This window comes from Anopheles aquasalis, chromosome 2, assembly GCF_943734665.1.
Source record: "Anopheles aquasalis chromosome 2, idAnoAquaMG_Q_19, whole genome shotgun sequence".
NCBI classification, from domain to species: Eukaryota; Metazoa; Arthropoda; class Insecta; order Diptera; family Culicidae; genus Anopheles; species Anopheles aquasalis.
In genome coordinates, this window is record NC_064877.1 from 35,574,568 (window position 1) to 35,587,500 (window position 12,933).

At 48.1% G+C, this 12,933-nt stretch overlaps 3 protein-coding genes across 3 annotated transcripts in view; 2 read left to right on the forward strand and 1 right to left on the reverse strand.

The window, feature by feature from the left end:
- Positions 1–1,691: 1,691 nt before the first annotated feature.
- Positions 1,692–5,912, reverse strand: LOC126574635 (sodium channel and clathrin linker 1-like). Its single transcript, XM_050234942.1, has 5 exons — positions 5,556–5,912; positions 5,110–5,380; positions 3,783–4,318; positions 3,632–3,696; positions 1,692–2,001 (listed from the first exon to the last, which is right to left on the reverse strand). Exons 1-5 carry the CDS (start codon positions 5,910–5,912, stop codon positions 1,692–1,694), a joined length of 1,539 nt encoding a protein of 512 aa, XP_050090899.1.
- Positions 5,913–6,363: 451 nt separating this feature from the next.
- LOC126571951 (protein chibby homolog 1) lies at positions 6,364–6,921 on the forward strand. Its single transcript, XM_050230869.1, has one exon. The coding sequence runs from the start codon at positions 6,367–6,369 to the stop codon at positions 6,769–6,771; it is 405 nt and encodes a 134-aa protein (XP_050086826.1). The 5' UTR covers positions 6,364–6,366; the 3' UTR covers positions 6,772–6,921.
- Positions 6,922–11,832: 4,911 nt separating this feature from the next.
- The window catches only part of LOC126574639 (uncharacterized), an 8,970-nt gene continuing 7,869 nt past the window's right edge, over positions 11,833–12,933 (forward strand). The window contains exon 1 of the mRNA XM_050234957.1: positions 11,833–11,838. Within this exon, the coding sequence (XP_050090914.1) occupies positions 11,833–11,838 (6 nt within the window). The remainder of the gene's footprint in view (positions 11,839–12,933) is intronic.

Sequence of the window (12,933 nt, forward strand, 5' to 3'; positions counted from 1 at the left end):
GCGATATAGTAGTTTCAATTCCAGCATTTTATGTAGATCCTTGCACTCCCTAACGAGGAAACTTTACGCTTAACGCGATCAATTAGCTTCCGCCGTTTTTGGCTGGAAAGTTTCTTCTTTCGGATCGGTTTGCTGCTGCAACACTTCTTTTCTCTATGCGCTGCCTGGTTTCGCTACGTGTTTGCTGCGAAACTTTCGCAGTGATTATCAGTTTCCCCCGAAATGTTTAGGCGCAATCAAGATGCGTCGTCGGGCGGTGGTTTGAGTGATTACATTGGCGGCCACTTACCAAAGTGCACGAAAAACTTTTTTGATTACCCTTCGTTTGCAACAATTTATTGGTGGCCTCTCTAGACGGGAATAGAGTTTCCTAGAGCCACCGTCGGTTCTTTTAGAATGTGTGATTCATTAGGAAGCTTATCGAGGTGGCAGCTAATCCTGTATCGCATCTGGAAGGAGTAAAAATAATAAACGGATTGAGACGTTGTTTTTTACATGCCGGTTTTTAGAATCACATCTAAACAAATATCATTTTTTTATAAGAAATTTACATAGAAAGGTGTTTATTCTTAGATCATACTTGAGTCGTTTCAAGTTCATTCAAGATGTTTGTTGGAGTTTCATTAACAATTATGTTCAGTTTTGTCTTCAGTTTTGAGGCTTGTTGTGCCACAGGCGAGAGTGCTATTCATTAATGCTTTGTTAGTACCCCAACATCGATTTCTCACTAGAATCGCTTATCTTAATAAAGCCCATAAAACCGAGCTCATCGCGTTTAGAACTCTGATATTTATAATTACATTCATACAATTAGGCATCATGTTGATTCATCTCTAATCGATCGAACTAACTTTGATTATTTAAAATTTTAAAAATTACTTACAGAATTATTTAAGCTTCCGCTTCACCAATCTCAATCTTTTGAGCCCAGAAAAGGCACTGACTAGAATGCCTTAAAAGAACACTAAATGTATTTGTTTGAAATAAGTTACTTTTTTTAAATCTGCAATCGATTAAATCTGCAATGCGATCGCATTCCCTTTAATGCTGCAGTTCGATAAAAACATTCAGTCTTCGAGTGTTTTCCTGTGACTCCTCTCTACTGTTACTGGCAAACCGCGCACCGCAGTACGAGATGAGACCACCACATCTCCTATCACCCCTAATGGTACCCATAAACATCCACGTTTTATGACTCATCTTCTATCGCTATCATGCGCACCAGTGGCCGGGACGGTTGGCCAGCGAGCTGCTGGAGTCTTCGTTTTCCTGCCTCACCGGATGATAAAGAGGATAGTTTATTCTCTTCCAATCGTCCATTCTACTGATTGCACTCCATTCGCCGAGAGATGCCGGTTCCGGCTGTCCGACCGGTTAGCCGGGCTCATCTGCTACTAACTTTCATTTTCACTTGCCCGGCAAAACATCATTTTCAGTTCCGATTAGGTCTAATTATGGTTATTGGATCTATGCCACCACCAACAGAAACCTTATCCCGTTGTAGGAAGAACCGTGACTAGGAGGGAAGGGCGATGCTGCAAGGAGGGCGCATTACATCATTACAAACTTGCGAATATCGTTCCGACGTCTGTGGTACTGATTAAAAGCGATTGCATGCCACCGTAGTTGCTGCTGCTGCTGCTACTGCTGCTTCCGTTGGAATAATCGATTGAACAGCTCACTAGTACCAGTTATGCATTCTCGCGTGGTACCGTCGCGGATGGTGGCGCTGTTGGTAGTAGTTGCAGACCACAGGCGGCTGTCGCGGTTCCCGATGCACGCTCACGTCCCAATGACGACGCCACCGGAGACGATACCATTAGCAGCTGATCCTTTAATTGATTGTTTTCCGCCGTCAGCTTGCAATTTTCCCGGCGCATCGTTTCCATCTTGCGCTGCAGCTCCTCCGTCACCGTGAGCATCTCTCGCTTCCAGCGGTCCTTCAGCTGCTCGTTGTTAGCCAGCAGCCGCTGCAGGTCCGCTTCCCGACCACTGCATGCCCTGCACACCGACACGAAGAAACGACAGAGAGCGGACCGTGCGGTCAAATTACAATCACGATCTGGAGGAGACGCTTCGCTTCGGGTTTAAAGGCTGCCGATACGAGGAAAGAAAATTGAAAGCATCCAATCTGTCTCCATCGCTCGAGCTACAGCCAATGGGGCGAAGCATAATGAATAAGCCGGAGAGGACCGAAGAACGGATGCATCGTCCGGTGTGGCAGGATGGATGGACGAAGCACACGCTACACAATCGATAATGTATCATATTATTGGCTTGTCCTGTCGGAACGAAACCGTAATTACCAATCACATGACGGACGAAGGCCAACCACCGGTCCTTATTCAGTCGTAACGGTAAAGAGGAAGCCCCACGCCCTCTCTCCACCCGGGGGGGAGGGGGAGGGGGGAAGCCGGTGTCATGCTAGAGAATTAATTACGGGCACTTACAGTACCGGCAGGTTCAGTATCTGTCTTGCTTCGCCAGGCTGTGGCTGCAACATCGAAATGAGAGATCTAAGACGGTAGCCATCTTAAGATACCACTTCTAATCGGCTGATTGGGAATTGGTAAACCGGAAATAGCCCACAGTAATTGATGCGAAGCACAATCGATAGCCAATCCTAGGCTCTACCTTGGTAGTTATCTACTAATCTGTGCAACTGAAGTAGAAATCCTTTGAATGCCTGATTTTTTTTTTTGTATCCAATGCTACTTATTCTTTACACATTTTACAAACCAGGCAAAATCCTTCTAATGAAAATTGCTGCAAGTTTGCACATATATCAGCACGTGTATTAATGGTATTCTATTACGTACATTCAATTGATCGAATCTTGAATAAAATATTATAACAGTTCAACCTCGCTCCCGTGGGAAAGGAACCAATTCTGCCAATCGCGGTTCTCTGGTACCAAAGTACTCGAATTCGATTGTTTTATCTAAGCCAATGAGGGGAGGTAAGAGAATTCCCATAATGTATTGCTGCAGATTTCAATCAAAAATATACATTCCATCAAAAACGTATAAAAAAAAGTCCGAAAACCGTACTGTGAGTAAAAATGCATTACCGTCCCCGAAAGCGGTTGCATATTTGTGTAAATAGAATGAAAGAGTGGCTCCATTTTGCATCGGGAAGTGAAATCAGCTCCACCACCTCCTCTCTCGCTCTCATCCAGCCAATCTTCTTCGCTGTAGCTTCACTCCAGCGACCGTAAAAATCCAATATTCTCCTGTAAAAGCCCTTTTCTGCAGGAGGTAAAAGTCGGTGTATCCCACAAATGTATGGCATTGTGCACCGGCATCACCAACCACTACCAGCAAGCGATCCACAATCTCATTGTTCTAGAAAGTGCATTTTCATCGCTCCTTTCCCGCGGGATAGCGTTTGTCGCAATGGCAACATCGCCGGAAGATGCGCTCTTCGAAATACATCATCATCATCATCATCATCTTGAAGGATGGTGAAAGAGGAAGAAGAAACCCCGTTTGGCCACGAAAATCCGGTCACCGAAAATATCTGCAGAGAAAATTGAACCAATTTCAGCCATCCATCCATCCCGCAGCAGATATGCAGTCTCCAGGCTCCGCTCTTTCCTGACCTTGATTGCTACCTCCCACCGGTACCTCACCTATTGATTTCCTTTTCTTTGACCATCGTTTTCTGGAGTGCTTCCACCTTCAACTCGTTCTCGATCTGTGAAGCACAGAAGGTAGGTTAATGGTGATGGGACATCGGCCGCAGGGCAAGAAGAAGATAGGAACCACACACCAAATACTTACAATCCTCTTGGAGGCTGCCCGTAGATCGGCATCGAGATTTTGGTTCGTTCGCAGCAAAGACCGGAACTTGTCCTCGACTGTGCGGGCCCTCGATTCCGCCTGCACCGCACGCTGTTGCTGTGCTTCGAGCTGTGCCCGCAGTTGGCCCAAAGACTCCTCAGCGATGGCTAGGCGTGCTTCGTACCCGTTCCGTAGTCCGGTCAACTCCTGCTCCACCTTACGGGCGGCCTCTTCCATCACTTGGCCGATGGTGGTCGCAAGGAAATCACACTCGGCCCGTGCATCCTGTTCCCGGCGTTGCACGCTACTCTTCTCTTCCAGCGCACTGTCCGCGAGTTGGAGCGCTTCCTGCACCTTGGCCAGTGCCACATTTTCCCGGCTCATGTGTTGTCGAGCCAGCTCGTTCGCACGGTCGAGCAGCGCCTCCAGGTCTGCCTTTTCGCGCATCGCACGCTCCAGTTCGGTCCGCGACTGACCGTCGGCTGTCCGCAGCTCGTCGATCAGCTTCTCCAGTCCGGCCACTTCCCGCTGATGGTCTATCGAGGAGTCAAGAAGGAGAGCCAAGGGGAGGCCAAGAAGGTGTGAGATTCCAGTCCAGATCGATCGGAAGAAACGATGGCATACAGAAGAAAAGAAAAAATCGACACTAACCGCTAACCAACAACCGGCCGTCGAGTGAGGTGGATCAGATGGAAGAATGGAATCGCCGAACGCCAAACGGCGTCAGCCAATCTTCTCCGTCCACGCCACCGGTAATCTTAAAATAAAATTCTAATCTCTCGGTTGCCTCCTGGTTAGGGGCTTTTCTCGCCCGCTTCCATCCTAGAACGGAACGCTCACGACGGAAGTGAGAGAAGATCAGTTCCATACTAGTAGACTAGAGAGTGTTGGTAATGCGGAAGCGAATCCATGATAACGCTCCACTTTCATCATTAGCATACGAAGGGTTGGTTTAGAAGTTTCCTGAGCTATTAATAGAAAAGCGATAGCGTGATTACCAAACCAATCGCCATCTTCAATCAACTTCCGTTCCAAAGGTTCTTTTTTGAAGTTGTATACATAAATTTATCTTATTAATCTTTAATATAAATAATCAACCAAGTATAGGATGGTCTCTTTGCATTCAAACCGTTGTGGTTAAGTTTAAGTTAAGTTAAGTTATATATACTAACTAACTATGCGGTGTGAAATGCTTATTAAAGAACGGGAGAACCTAGTGACTACTGCAGTTACCCTCGCACGAATGGAAGAAACCAACAAAATGCCAATGCCACCGGATTTGCCATTCCAATTCCATCATCAACCCACTACCCCCTGCGGCCACTACCTTTTACACTTTGCTCTAACGCCGCTATCCGGTCCGCGGCCACGATTGCCTCCTGCTGCAGGTGTCGATTTTCGGTGATTTTCTCATCCAACGCCTGCCGAACGCGGCCCAGATTTTGCTCCAGGAGCTGCACGGCGGCCGCGTACTGCTGCCGCACGTCGAGTATACTGTTAGGCAGTTTCAGTTGCCGCCGATACTCGCCTATCTCGAGCTCGAGTATGCGGATCGTCCGCTGAGCGCTCTTCCACAGGCTCTCGAGCGTAACCTTCTCCTGTGACCCACCAGAATGGGGAGAGCGAATGAAAGAGACAGAGAGAGAAATTGGAATCAAATTTTTGGGGCTTCGGTACTCCGGTGGATCATTATGGCTGTTGGGTGCCGCAATCTTTTTGCATATTGTAAAGCACTACCCCAACCACCACCCGCAGCGGGTTCACGGAACGAACCTCTTTGATCAGCTGAATTTGATTCTGCTGGTTCCGGATCACCTCATCGCTAACACGTTTGTAATCCGACTCGGCGAATGGTGCACCACCGTAAGCGGCTTCCGGGGCGGGAGGACTGAAGCTGCAGCGGCTGGTGCCTGTGACCGTGTCACGGTAAGGATCGGTCGGTTGCTGCTGAGGGTGCAAAAGGTGCTTTAACGCGCCGCGTATCCGGTCGTGCTCGAGGCGATGGGCGCCTATCGTCTGCTCGATCCCGTGCCACTCTTCGTTGAAGCGCTTCAGTAAATCCGGCGCCCGTTCGCGACCATCACGTGTGCTACCAGCGTCGCAAACTGATGGCACTGCAGCTACCGACATCACACCACGACGACGACGGGACGCAAAAGGACACTTTCGCTACTTTCTTTCTATTTTGGTCCAACTAACGTGAAACAGGTGGTGTATAAAGAGTAAAAATACAATATTACTTCTCCAGCCAGCGCGCTGGTATCTAAAAACAAACGAACGGGCGGCCCAGACGCACTGTTTACGCCCCGAACGTTACCATAGCAACGGTGCATGTTTTGGGACCCCACGGTTGCTACGACTCAATGCGGTTGCGTAGGGGACAAGAATTGTTAACATACAGCTCGCGCCTTTCCAGAAGGTCCTTCGGATTGGCAGCTGTCAAAAGGTACGCGCCGATCAGGGGAAAAAGGTAAGCAGATCAGGCATTTATTGTGACCCAGGCCAGGCCACACGGTTTAGGTTCAGGTGTTTGGATGTGGATTTAATCAATCTTGCTACACCCTTCGTCTCAACAGCCGGGCCGATGCCAATATTTCAGAAAAAGTTCGCCCCAAAACTGATACCACCGCGTACCCGGCGGCTCAATATTGGTTGTCCGGCGCCCTCGCCAGCCGACGATGTCGACGATTTCCGTTCCATCACGCTCAATCTCGTCGACCGGCAGCTGTGCTTTATCGATGGTGTCTGGATGAACGGGCTCCAGACACGGCCATCCGATGCCGGCCCGGTCCCGGGCCCGGGCGCTGGATCATCCGTTTCCGGTGGAAGCGCCGCGACGGCCGCGGCGGTTACCGATGATATGATGCGGATGCGACGACGCCTCAAAACCGTCGAGCAGGAAAACAATCTGCTGCAGGTGAAGCTGGACGTGCTGGTCGATCTGCTGACGGAGAATATGATCGAACTGAATGGCATTAAAAACCAGTGACGTAACGGACCGACCGACCGACCGGGTTAGAGTGGTATGGAGTGGGCGAGGAGGTGACATTCTCTTTCCCTTTTTTGTGTGGCTTCTTTCGTTTGTTTTTCTTAATTTTATCCGCGATAACACAATGCCGCACTCTGCCGAAGGATAAAGCGCTTGTTCTTCGTCAATTTGTGTCCTCGCCTTGGGGGTGAGCGTGCGGGAGAAATCATAATTTTGTTATTTTTCAATCATCGTCCACCACCGCGACCAATACCTCCGCCGGATCGATGGGATGGGATCGAGTGGCGGCCTGAGGTCATATTACATTTCCATCGGTTTTGTCTTACTCTAACCACGGTTCAACCGAGTGTATAACTAGGATTGCATTTGTAATAATTGATTAAATATTCCTATTAAGTCTTCAGAATAAATTTTATGCCCTCACCATAAACCGATGTCTCCATTTTATTGCTCTTCGATGGACCCGCTTCGATTTCTACACTATTGCTGTTCCACAAATTGGATATTTAAAAATAAAATCTATGAATTTTCCCATTTTATAGAAAATTTACCACAAACAAGGGAATAAGCTGATCAATAGCTAAGCATACGTGAAAGACGCTCATCCAACCAATTATTTTCTTATTGTGTTTGTTAATGCTATAATGAGAAAAGATATACAACAGTGTGTAACAATAAATGCTTAGACTTGAAGTGCTTAGGTCAGTCATTTTCAGTCAGTTTTACTTAAACAGTTTACTTTCATGAGCATTGCATAAATGTTAAAAATTAATCAAATTAAATCTGAATTTTCGAGAAACCGCGCGTCATGCATTACTCAGTCCATTTTGTGACATTAATTTGGCTTTCACATTTGTGTTTGCCATAAGAAAAGAAGAATATGTTTCACTGTTAAAATCATTAAACCTGGTATACTTCCTTCTTGGTACCTATGAGTCCAGTACAAATCCCCCATTCGGTTGTGTAAGTCTCAAGACGCTCTCACAAGGGCGAACGAGAACACACAATGTACCAAAGCAAAGATACAAAAGCTTACAAGACAGAGAGGCCTCCACCGTCACGCCGAACTGTTGAAGCTAAAACCATCATTCATCCTTAAATCCGCACAAAAACCTGCGAACGCATGTTTCTTGCCATCAAAAATTATCCCTCCACACCATTCGACGGGGCTGCACGGTTGTGTTGGTTGGATGCCCCTATCCGGACATCATAGCACAACATCAGAGAAGCGAGGACCGCTTCGCCGCTGTTTTTAATATCCCCGAGGGCACATATTTTAGAAGCTCTTGAGTTGCACAAACCCTCCCCCATAGCAGGAAAGGTTCACAAAGTGTTAGGCACATTCCAAGGCATGTGCCAAATGCACCACATTACTGCCCTACCGTACTGGCACGTGATCAACCCAACGTTTCGACCTCGGCGCTAATAGATCACCGCCGGCTAAACGAAGGAACGGTACCGGGGAACGCCTTTTTATGCGCCCGAAAACAAATGATGAGTGAATCTTTTATCATGCTAATCCTTGATCCTACCCACCAACAATCAGGGCCTGAGGTTCGCTTCGCTGTAACACACTCGAGCTGCGAACTTGGTCGATAACAAAAAACAGCTGGAAAAGCTGGGGGCGAGAAAACCACCAACGCCACCGGAACGTTGGCCCAAAAATCGGCCTGTCAGCGGCAGCGTCGTGGAAAAATGAGTGCCGGAAAAACGCCACCAACCATCCTTGGGAAGCTGCGGCATGTTTTCCCGGAGGAAAAAAGGCTTGAGGCGATGAGTCTGCGTGTGTGGTTTTCTGCTGTTCGGCTGCGAATCAGCAGACGAAACAGAATGGTTGGAAAAACAAAATTCCTGAATTTAGAATTTACCATCGCATCCCACCGGAACCATGCCCGGTGTGTCTGTTTCCGGAGCTGGCACGCCGAGTTGCACCGAGCGCTTCTGCACAGTTTCACAGTCCCTGGGCGAGGGCACAACTTTATCGCTGGTTCCATTTTCCCGTGGCTTTTTGCCTCGAAAAACTGGGCTTTCCTTACTTTTTGTTTATTAATTTATAGTTAATTTAAAACCATACCGGACCTTCCGGTGTAGTTGGGCAGCTCTACTTATTCCTAGCATTCGGCAACGAAAACAAAAATCCACCAGGGACCCGGGATCCGTTACCAAGGATACAAACACGGGTGGCCATGTGCACATACATCTGGTTCATAGGGAGTGAGCACGAGAGTTTTCCAGGTTCTTCGTAATACCCGCTACAGAAAGCCACTTCCAGCGAATCCAGTGGCCACGGTTCACGGAGTAAAAGTAACAGTCGGCTCCGAGCGCAAAGGTCGTCTTATGCCCGAAGCATATCTGTGCCTCCCACTGACCCCCCAAGGGGAGGGATTGATTTGATTGGAATGGACCGAGCAACAGCTGACCAGCTGCGTTGGCAAGAGGCCGGCGGGTCTGTCAGCCGATCCGAATAGGGGATAATCGAAGGAAAAACCTCGATAATCGAGCACACGCACCGTTGGTGGCCATATTGTGGCCAATGAAATATGACTGCCCCGTTACCCCGGGAGCCAACCCAGACCAGGCCAGGATGTGGGCCAAGATTTGTTTGATTTCCCTGCGATAAATTGCAATTTTCCAAGAGGCAAGCGGTACCGGTGACCGGTGATGGTTGTCAGGATGTGGAGGTTCTTCGATAAAAGAAAACCGGAAAATCGTTGTCCCACAGGCCGGCCGGTCGCCCCCCTCGTACCCGGAATTGGCCCCTGAGTATCAGTCGATCAAATCACGGTGTTCTGTGCGAATCGTGTCCGGAGAGACGAAATGAATCGGATGATCAAATTTTTGGATGTTACGTCCTTGTGCCCGTGATGACCGTAGAAAGCATTACGTTCATTTCAAAAAGGAATACATCCACTGAACTAAGGATGTTTCTCTTTCTCTCTCTCTCTCTCTCTCTCTCTCTCTCCACCTTTGGGAGCCACAGGAAGTAATCTTCTGCTGACATTGATGCTCGCAAATTGCCTTCCAATTGAGGCATGGGAGAGTGACCGAAAGAGACACGGATTCCTCGGAAGGAACGTCAATTTGTGGAAGGTTTGGTCAGAGACTGGGACTCCTATTCAAATAGAAAATGATAGATACGCAGACCAGAAGGAGCGACCATCAATACTGTGCACCATATTGAGTCAATAGACCACGTATAGCATCGGATTCCCGGTAGAATTCTCGACTGCGTTCTGTCTTGTATTCTGACTAGACGAAATGAAGACATTTCGGGAGAAGAAAGCGACTGAACCGGATTGCTGTCCGTGAACCCGGGGACTATTTTTTTTTGCAAATTCCCAGTAATACGATCCGATGATCACCACCAGGCCCGGCAATGGGCGTGCTATATCGGTAGCGATCATGCTACTAATGACGCTGGCCATCATTTGCGGAGGCCACCTAAAAGTGGCAAGTTTTTGCCCGCTGGTGCGCCCCCGGGGCGTTGCTACTTCATGATCATCGTGCGGATACGATGGTTAGATGACGTTAATTAGCGGACCAACGATGCCATCATCGTGCTCATAGTTCAAGATGCCATAATCATCCAAAACCATGGCACTTCTTGAGACACTCAGCCCAGCTTCTACCGATAAGCAAGCAGACGATGGCGCGTGTTGTGCCTCCCTACTCGACACTCGACTCGACGCTGTCACGAGTGCGCCATTTTCTTCTCCCAACTTGCCAACAACAAAACATTACCATGCTCCTGGTGCGCCGGCAGATAGCGCGTTGCTGCGATTCTCACTATTAATCTCTTTATTGGACGCAATACGCCAAGACGATGGGCTGCCATTTGGAACGTAGGCCGTGGATAATTTACTTTCCTCCGCACGAATCGCCTTAGGCGTGGCCATTCATTGCTGGCCATTAGCTGGCCTCCGATGCGAGGGCAACATTGAAACGACCTACAGACCCAATCCAACCTGGCCACAACAACAAACGTCAAACCCCCACCCTCCCGCGGAAACATCGAATAAATACTAAAATACTAATTCCCAAACATCCTTCGACGGGTCCATTGGCAGGTTGGCAATCCAATGGACCAAGGCTGGCTACCTTGCCCTTTCGCACCACTTACCGGCTGTGGCGAGTTGTGTTGATTGGTGAATCCGAGAGAAAATATCCGTCATGTTTGTTTTTGCCCAACGCACCAACGGCCAAACAGGAATTTGATAATTTTGAGCTCGAAGAACACACCATTGATGGCCGCAATAAATAAAAGCAAACATCGATACACACGCCCGGCTACAGCTGGCCAGCTGTGGCGAAAAAGTCTTTTGCAAACACACCCCGCCCGCTGGGAACTGTGGAACATAAACACACATCATGCGGGATGGCCGGTCGTTGCCGGGGCCGGTGGGGAACAGAGCGATTTTCCCAGAACCTTTCTTCACCTAACCGAACCATTTCGGTTCGATGTTGTTACAATTTTCACTTTTGTTTGATGAGGGTATTTCTCCTACAGTTTTAAGATATCTGGCGGCCATTTTTCAAACTCGGACGTAATATTCAGACTTCAAACTTCTAGCCAGTTCCCTTTTCATCATTCATCACAATATACTTTCTTCTTTCAATGATGCAATGCGTCCATTCTCGTGGTGTATTTAATATTTTCTAACCTTCAGTGTTTTATTCCTAGCTATCACATTCGATTCAGCAGCTTCCATTTTAGGTATTCAAAATTTTCTTTTTTCACTTTAATATTTCCTATTGCCAAAAGCGATTTATTGGAGTTCCATTTCCTTTAACCTTATCGACCTATATGCCGATCCTAGAGGATCGCGCGAGTTCAAGTGAGGCCAGGTCAGGACAGTCGCTTGGTGCGTTCCAGTGAGCCAGCATGTTATTTAGACGTTCTCGTTCCGTGTTTTAACCTTGTTCCTCACCCTTGCCACCCTTCTGCTACCAGTTGGACCGAAAAGGGGATGAGTGTGCGTGGACTGCGGTTGTGTCTACCGCGCGGTGCGTTGTGCGCGGTGGATGTGCTAAGCGAGTATTATTTATCAGCAGCCAATAGCGATGATGGTACGTATGGACAGATAGGGGCATCGCACATGATATCACTGTGAACGGAGCGACCCTCGAGTGGTTGGTCAAAATGGTGAAATTGTCAAGGGAACTGAGCAGGAAAATCATTTTCCTTTCATTTCTCGAAAAGTTTTCCGGATTTTTAAAGACAAACTCGTTCACTCCCGAACCCCCCAAATGAAACGAAGCATTTCGGTGCATCTCGACCGTCATTAAACTTCTTTGGCATTCCTCAAGGCGTAAATTTGTAGCTGATCTGTTCCGATACAACTCCAGATTGGTCACGTTTTTGACCGCACTAACCCCGAAAAGATCACTGTCCAGAGGGGCAGCTCTACAGATCCTACAGGTGGACGCCGTTTTTGACTAACACACGGCACGATGGCCGTGCCACGATGGGGTAGGGAACGGTTGTGTGAACACAGACCCCCCCAGGGGACTCGTCCACCGCCCCCGGTGCCAGTCAATAACGGTGTACGGTGCGCGATACTACGGCGGGGTGTTTACACATTTTTCAGTCTAATTTTAACCGCCGATCCGTACGGACACCTTTTGCGCCGTGTCGTCGACCATTGGGTCGGTGAGGTCCTGTGGTCCCTCAGTGGCAAGAATGAGTGTCGTGTAACGCAATTATTATTATTATAAATCCCGGTACATTACGTCCCCACATACCAGGTGACATAAAGTGTTGTTGAGTGAAAAGTGATGCCCCATTAAAGAACTGTGATTGGAAAAATAATCCTCAAGCAAAGGCGCAAAGTGACTGTCGTGCAGGTAGCATTACTAACAACTTGTGGACTGTTGCTGTTAACTGTGACTAGCTCAGAACTATAAGCGCGCAATTGTGTTGCTCAAGTGCCGTCTTCTAAACGACACTAAACACTCAAAACGATTCGGATGGACATTGGCGAGTTCTTATCAACCTGACAGCTCAACATTGCGAGCAGAAACAACTTCCTGGGAGGAAAATCCACCTTCAGTTGTCTGTCTCGACACTCCTCGGAGCAGCAGGAAACTCCTAGCACACAGTCAACATTGCGGCGCAGTGCATCGAACCAAGAAACACTTCTCAACCACCGAGGCTTGGCCAAT

Bases quoted from the DNA above. Each gene is read 5' to 3' on its own strand.
- LOC126574635 (XM_050234942.1), bottom strand. From the start codon at position 5,912: ATGTCGGTAGCTGCAGTGCCATCAGTTTGCGACGCTGGTAGCACACGT. The intron at 4,319-5,109 runs GTAGTGGCCGCA...ACTCCTCGATAG, and splicing joins GTTAGAGCAAAGTGTAAAAG to ACCATCAGCGGGAAGTGGCC. The intron at 3,697-3,782 runs GTAAGTATTTGG...TGTGCTTCACAG, and splicing joins GGGCAGCCTCCAAGAGGATT to ATCGAGAACGAGTTGAAGGT.
- LOC126571951 (XM_050230869.1), top strand. From the start codon at position 6,367: ATGCCAATATTTCAGAAAAAGTTCGCCCCAAAACTGATACCACCGCGT.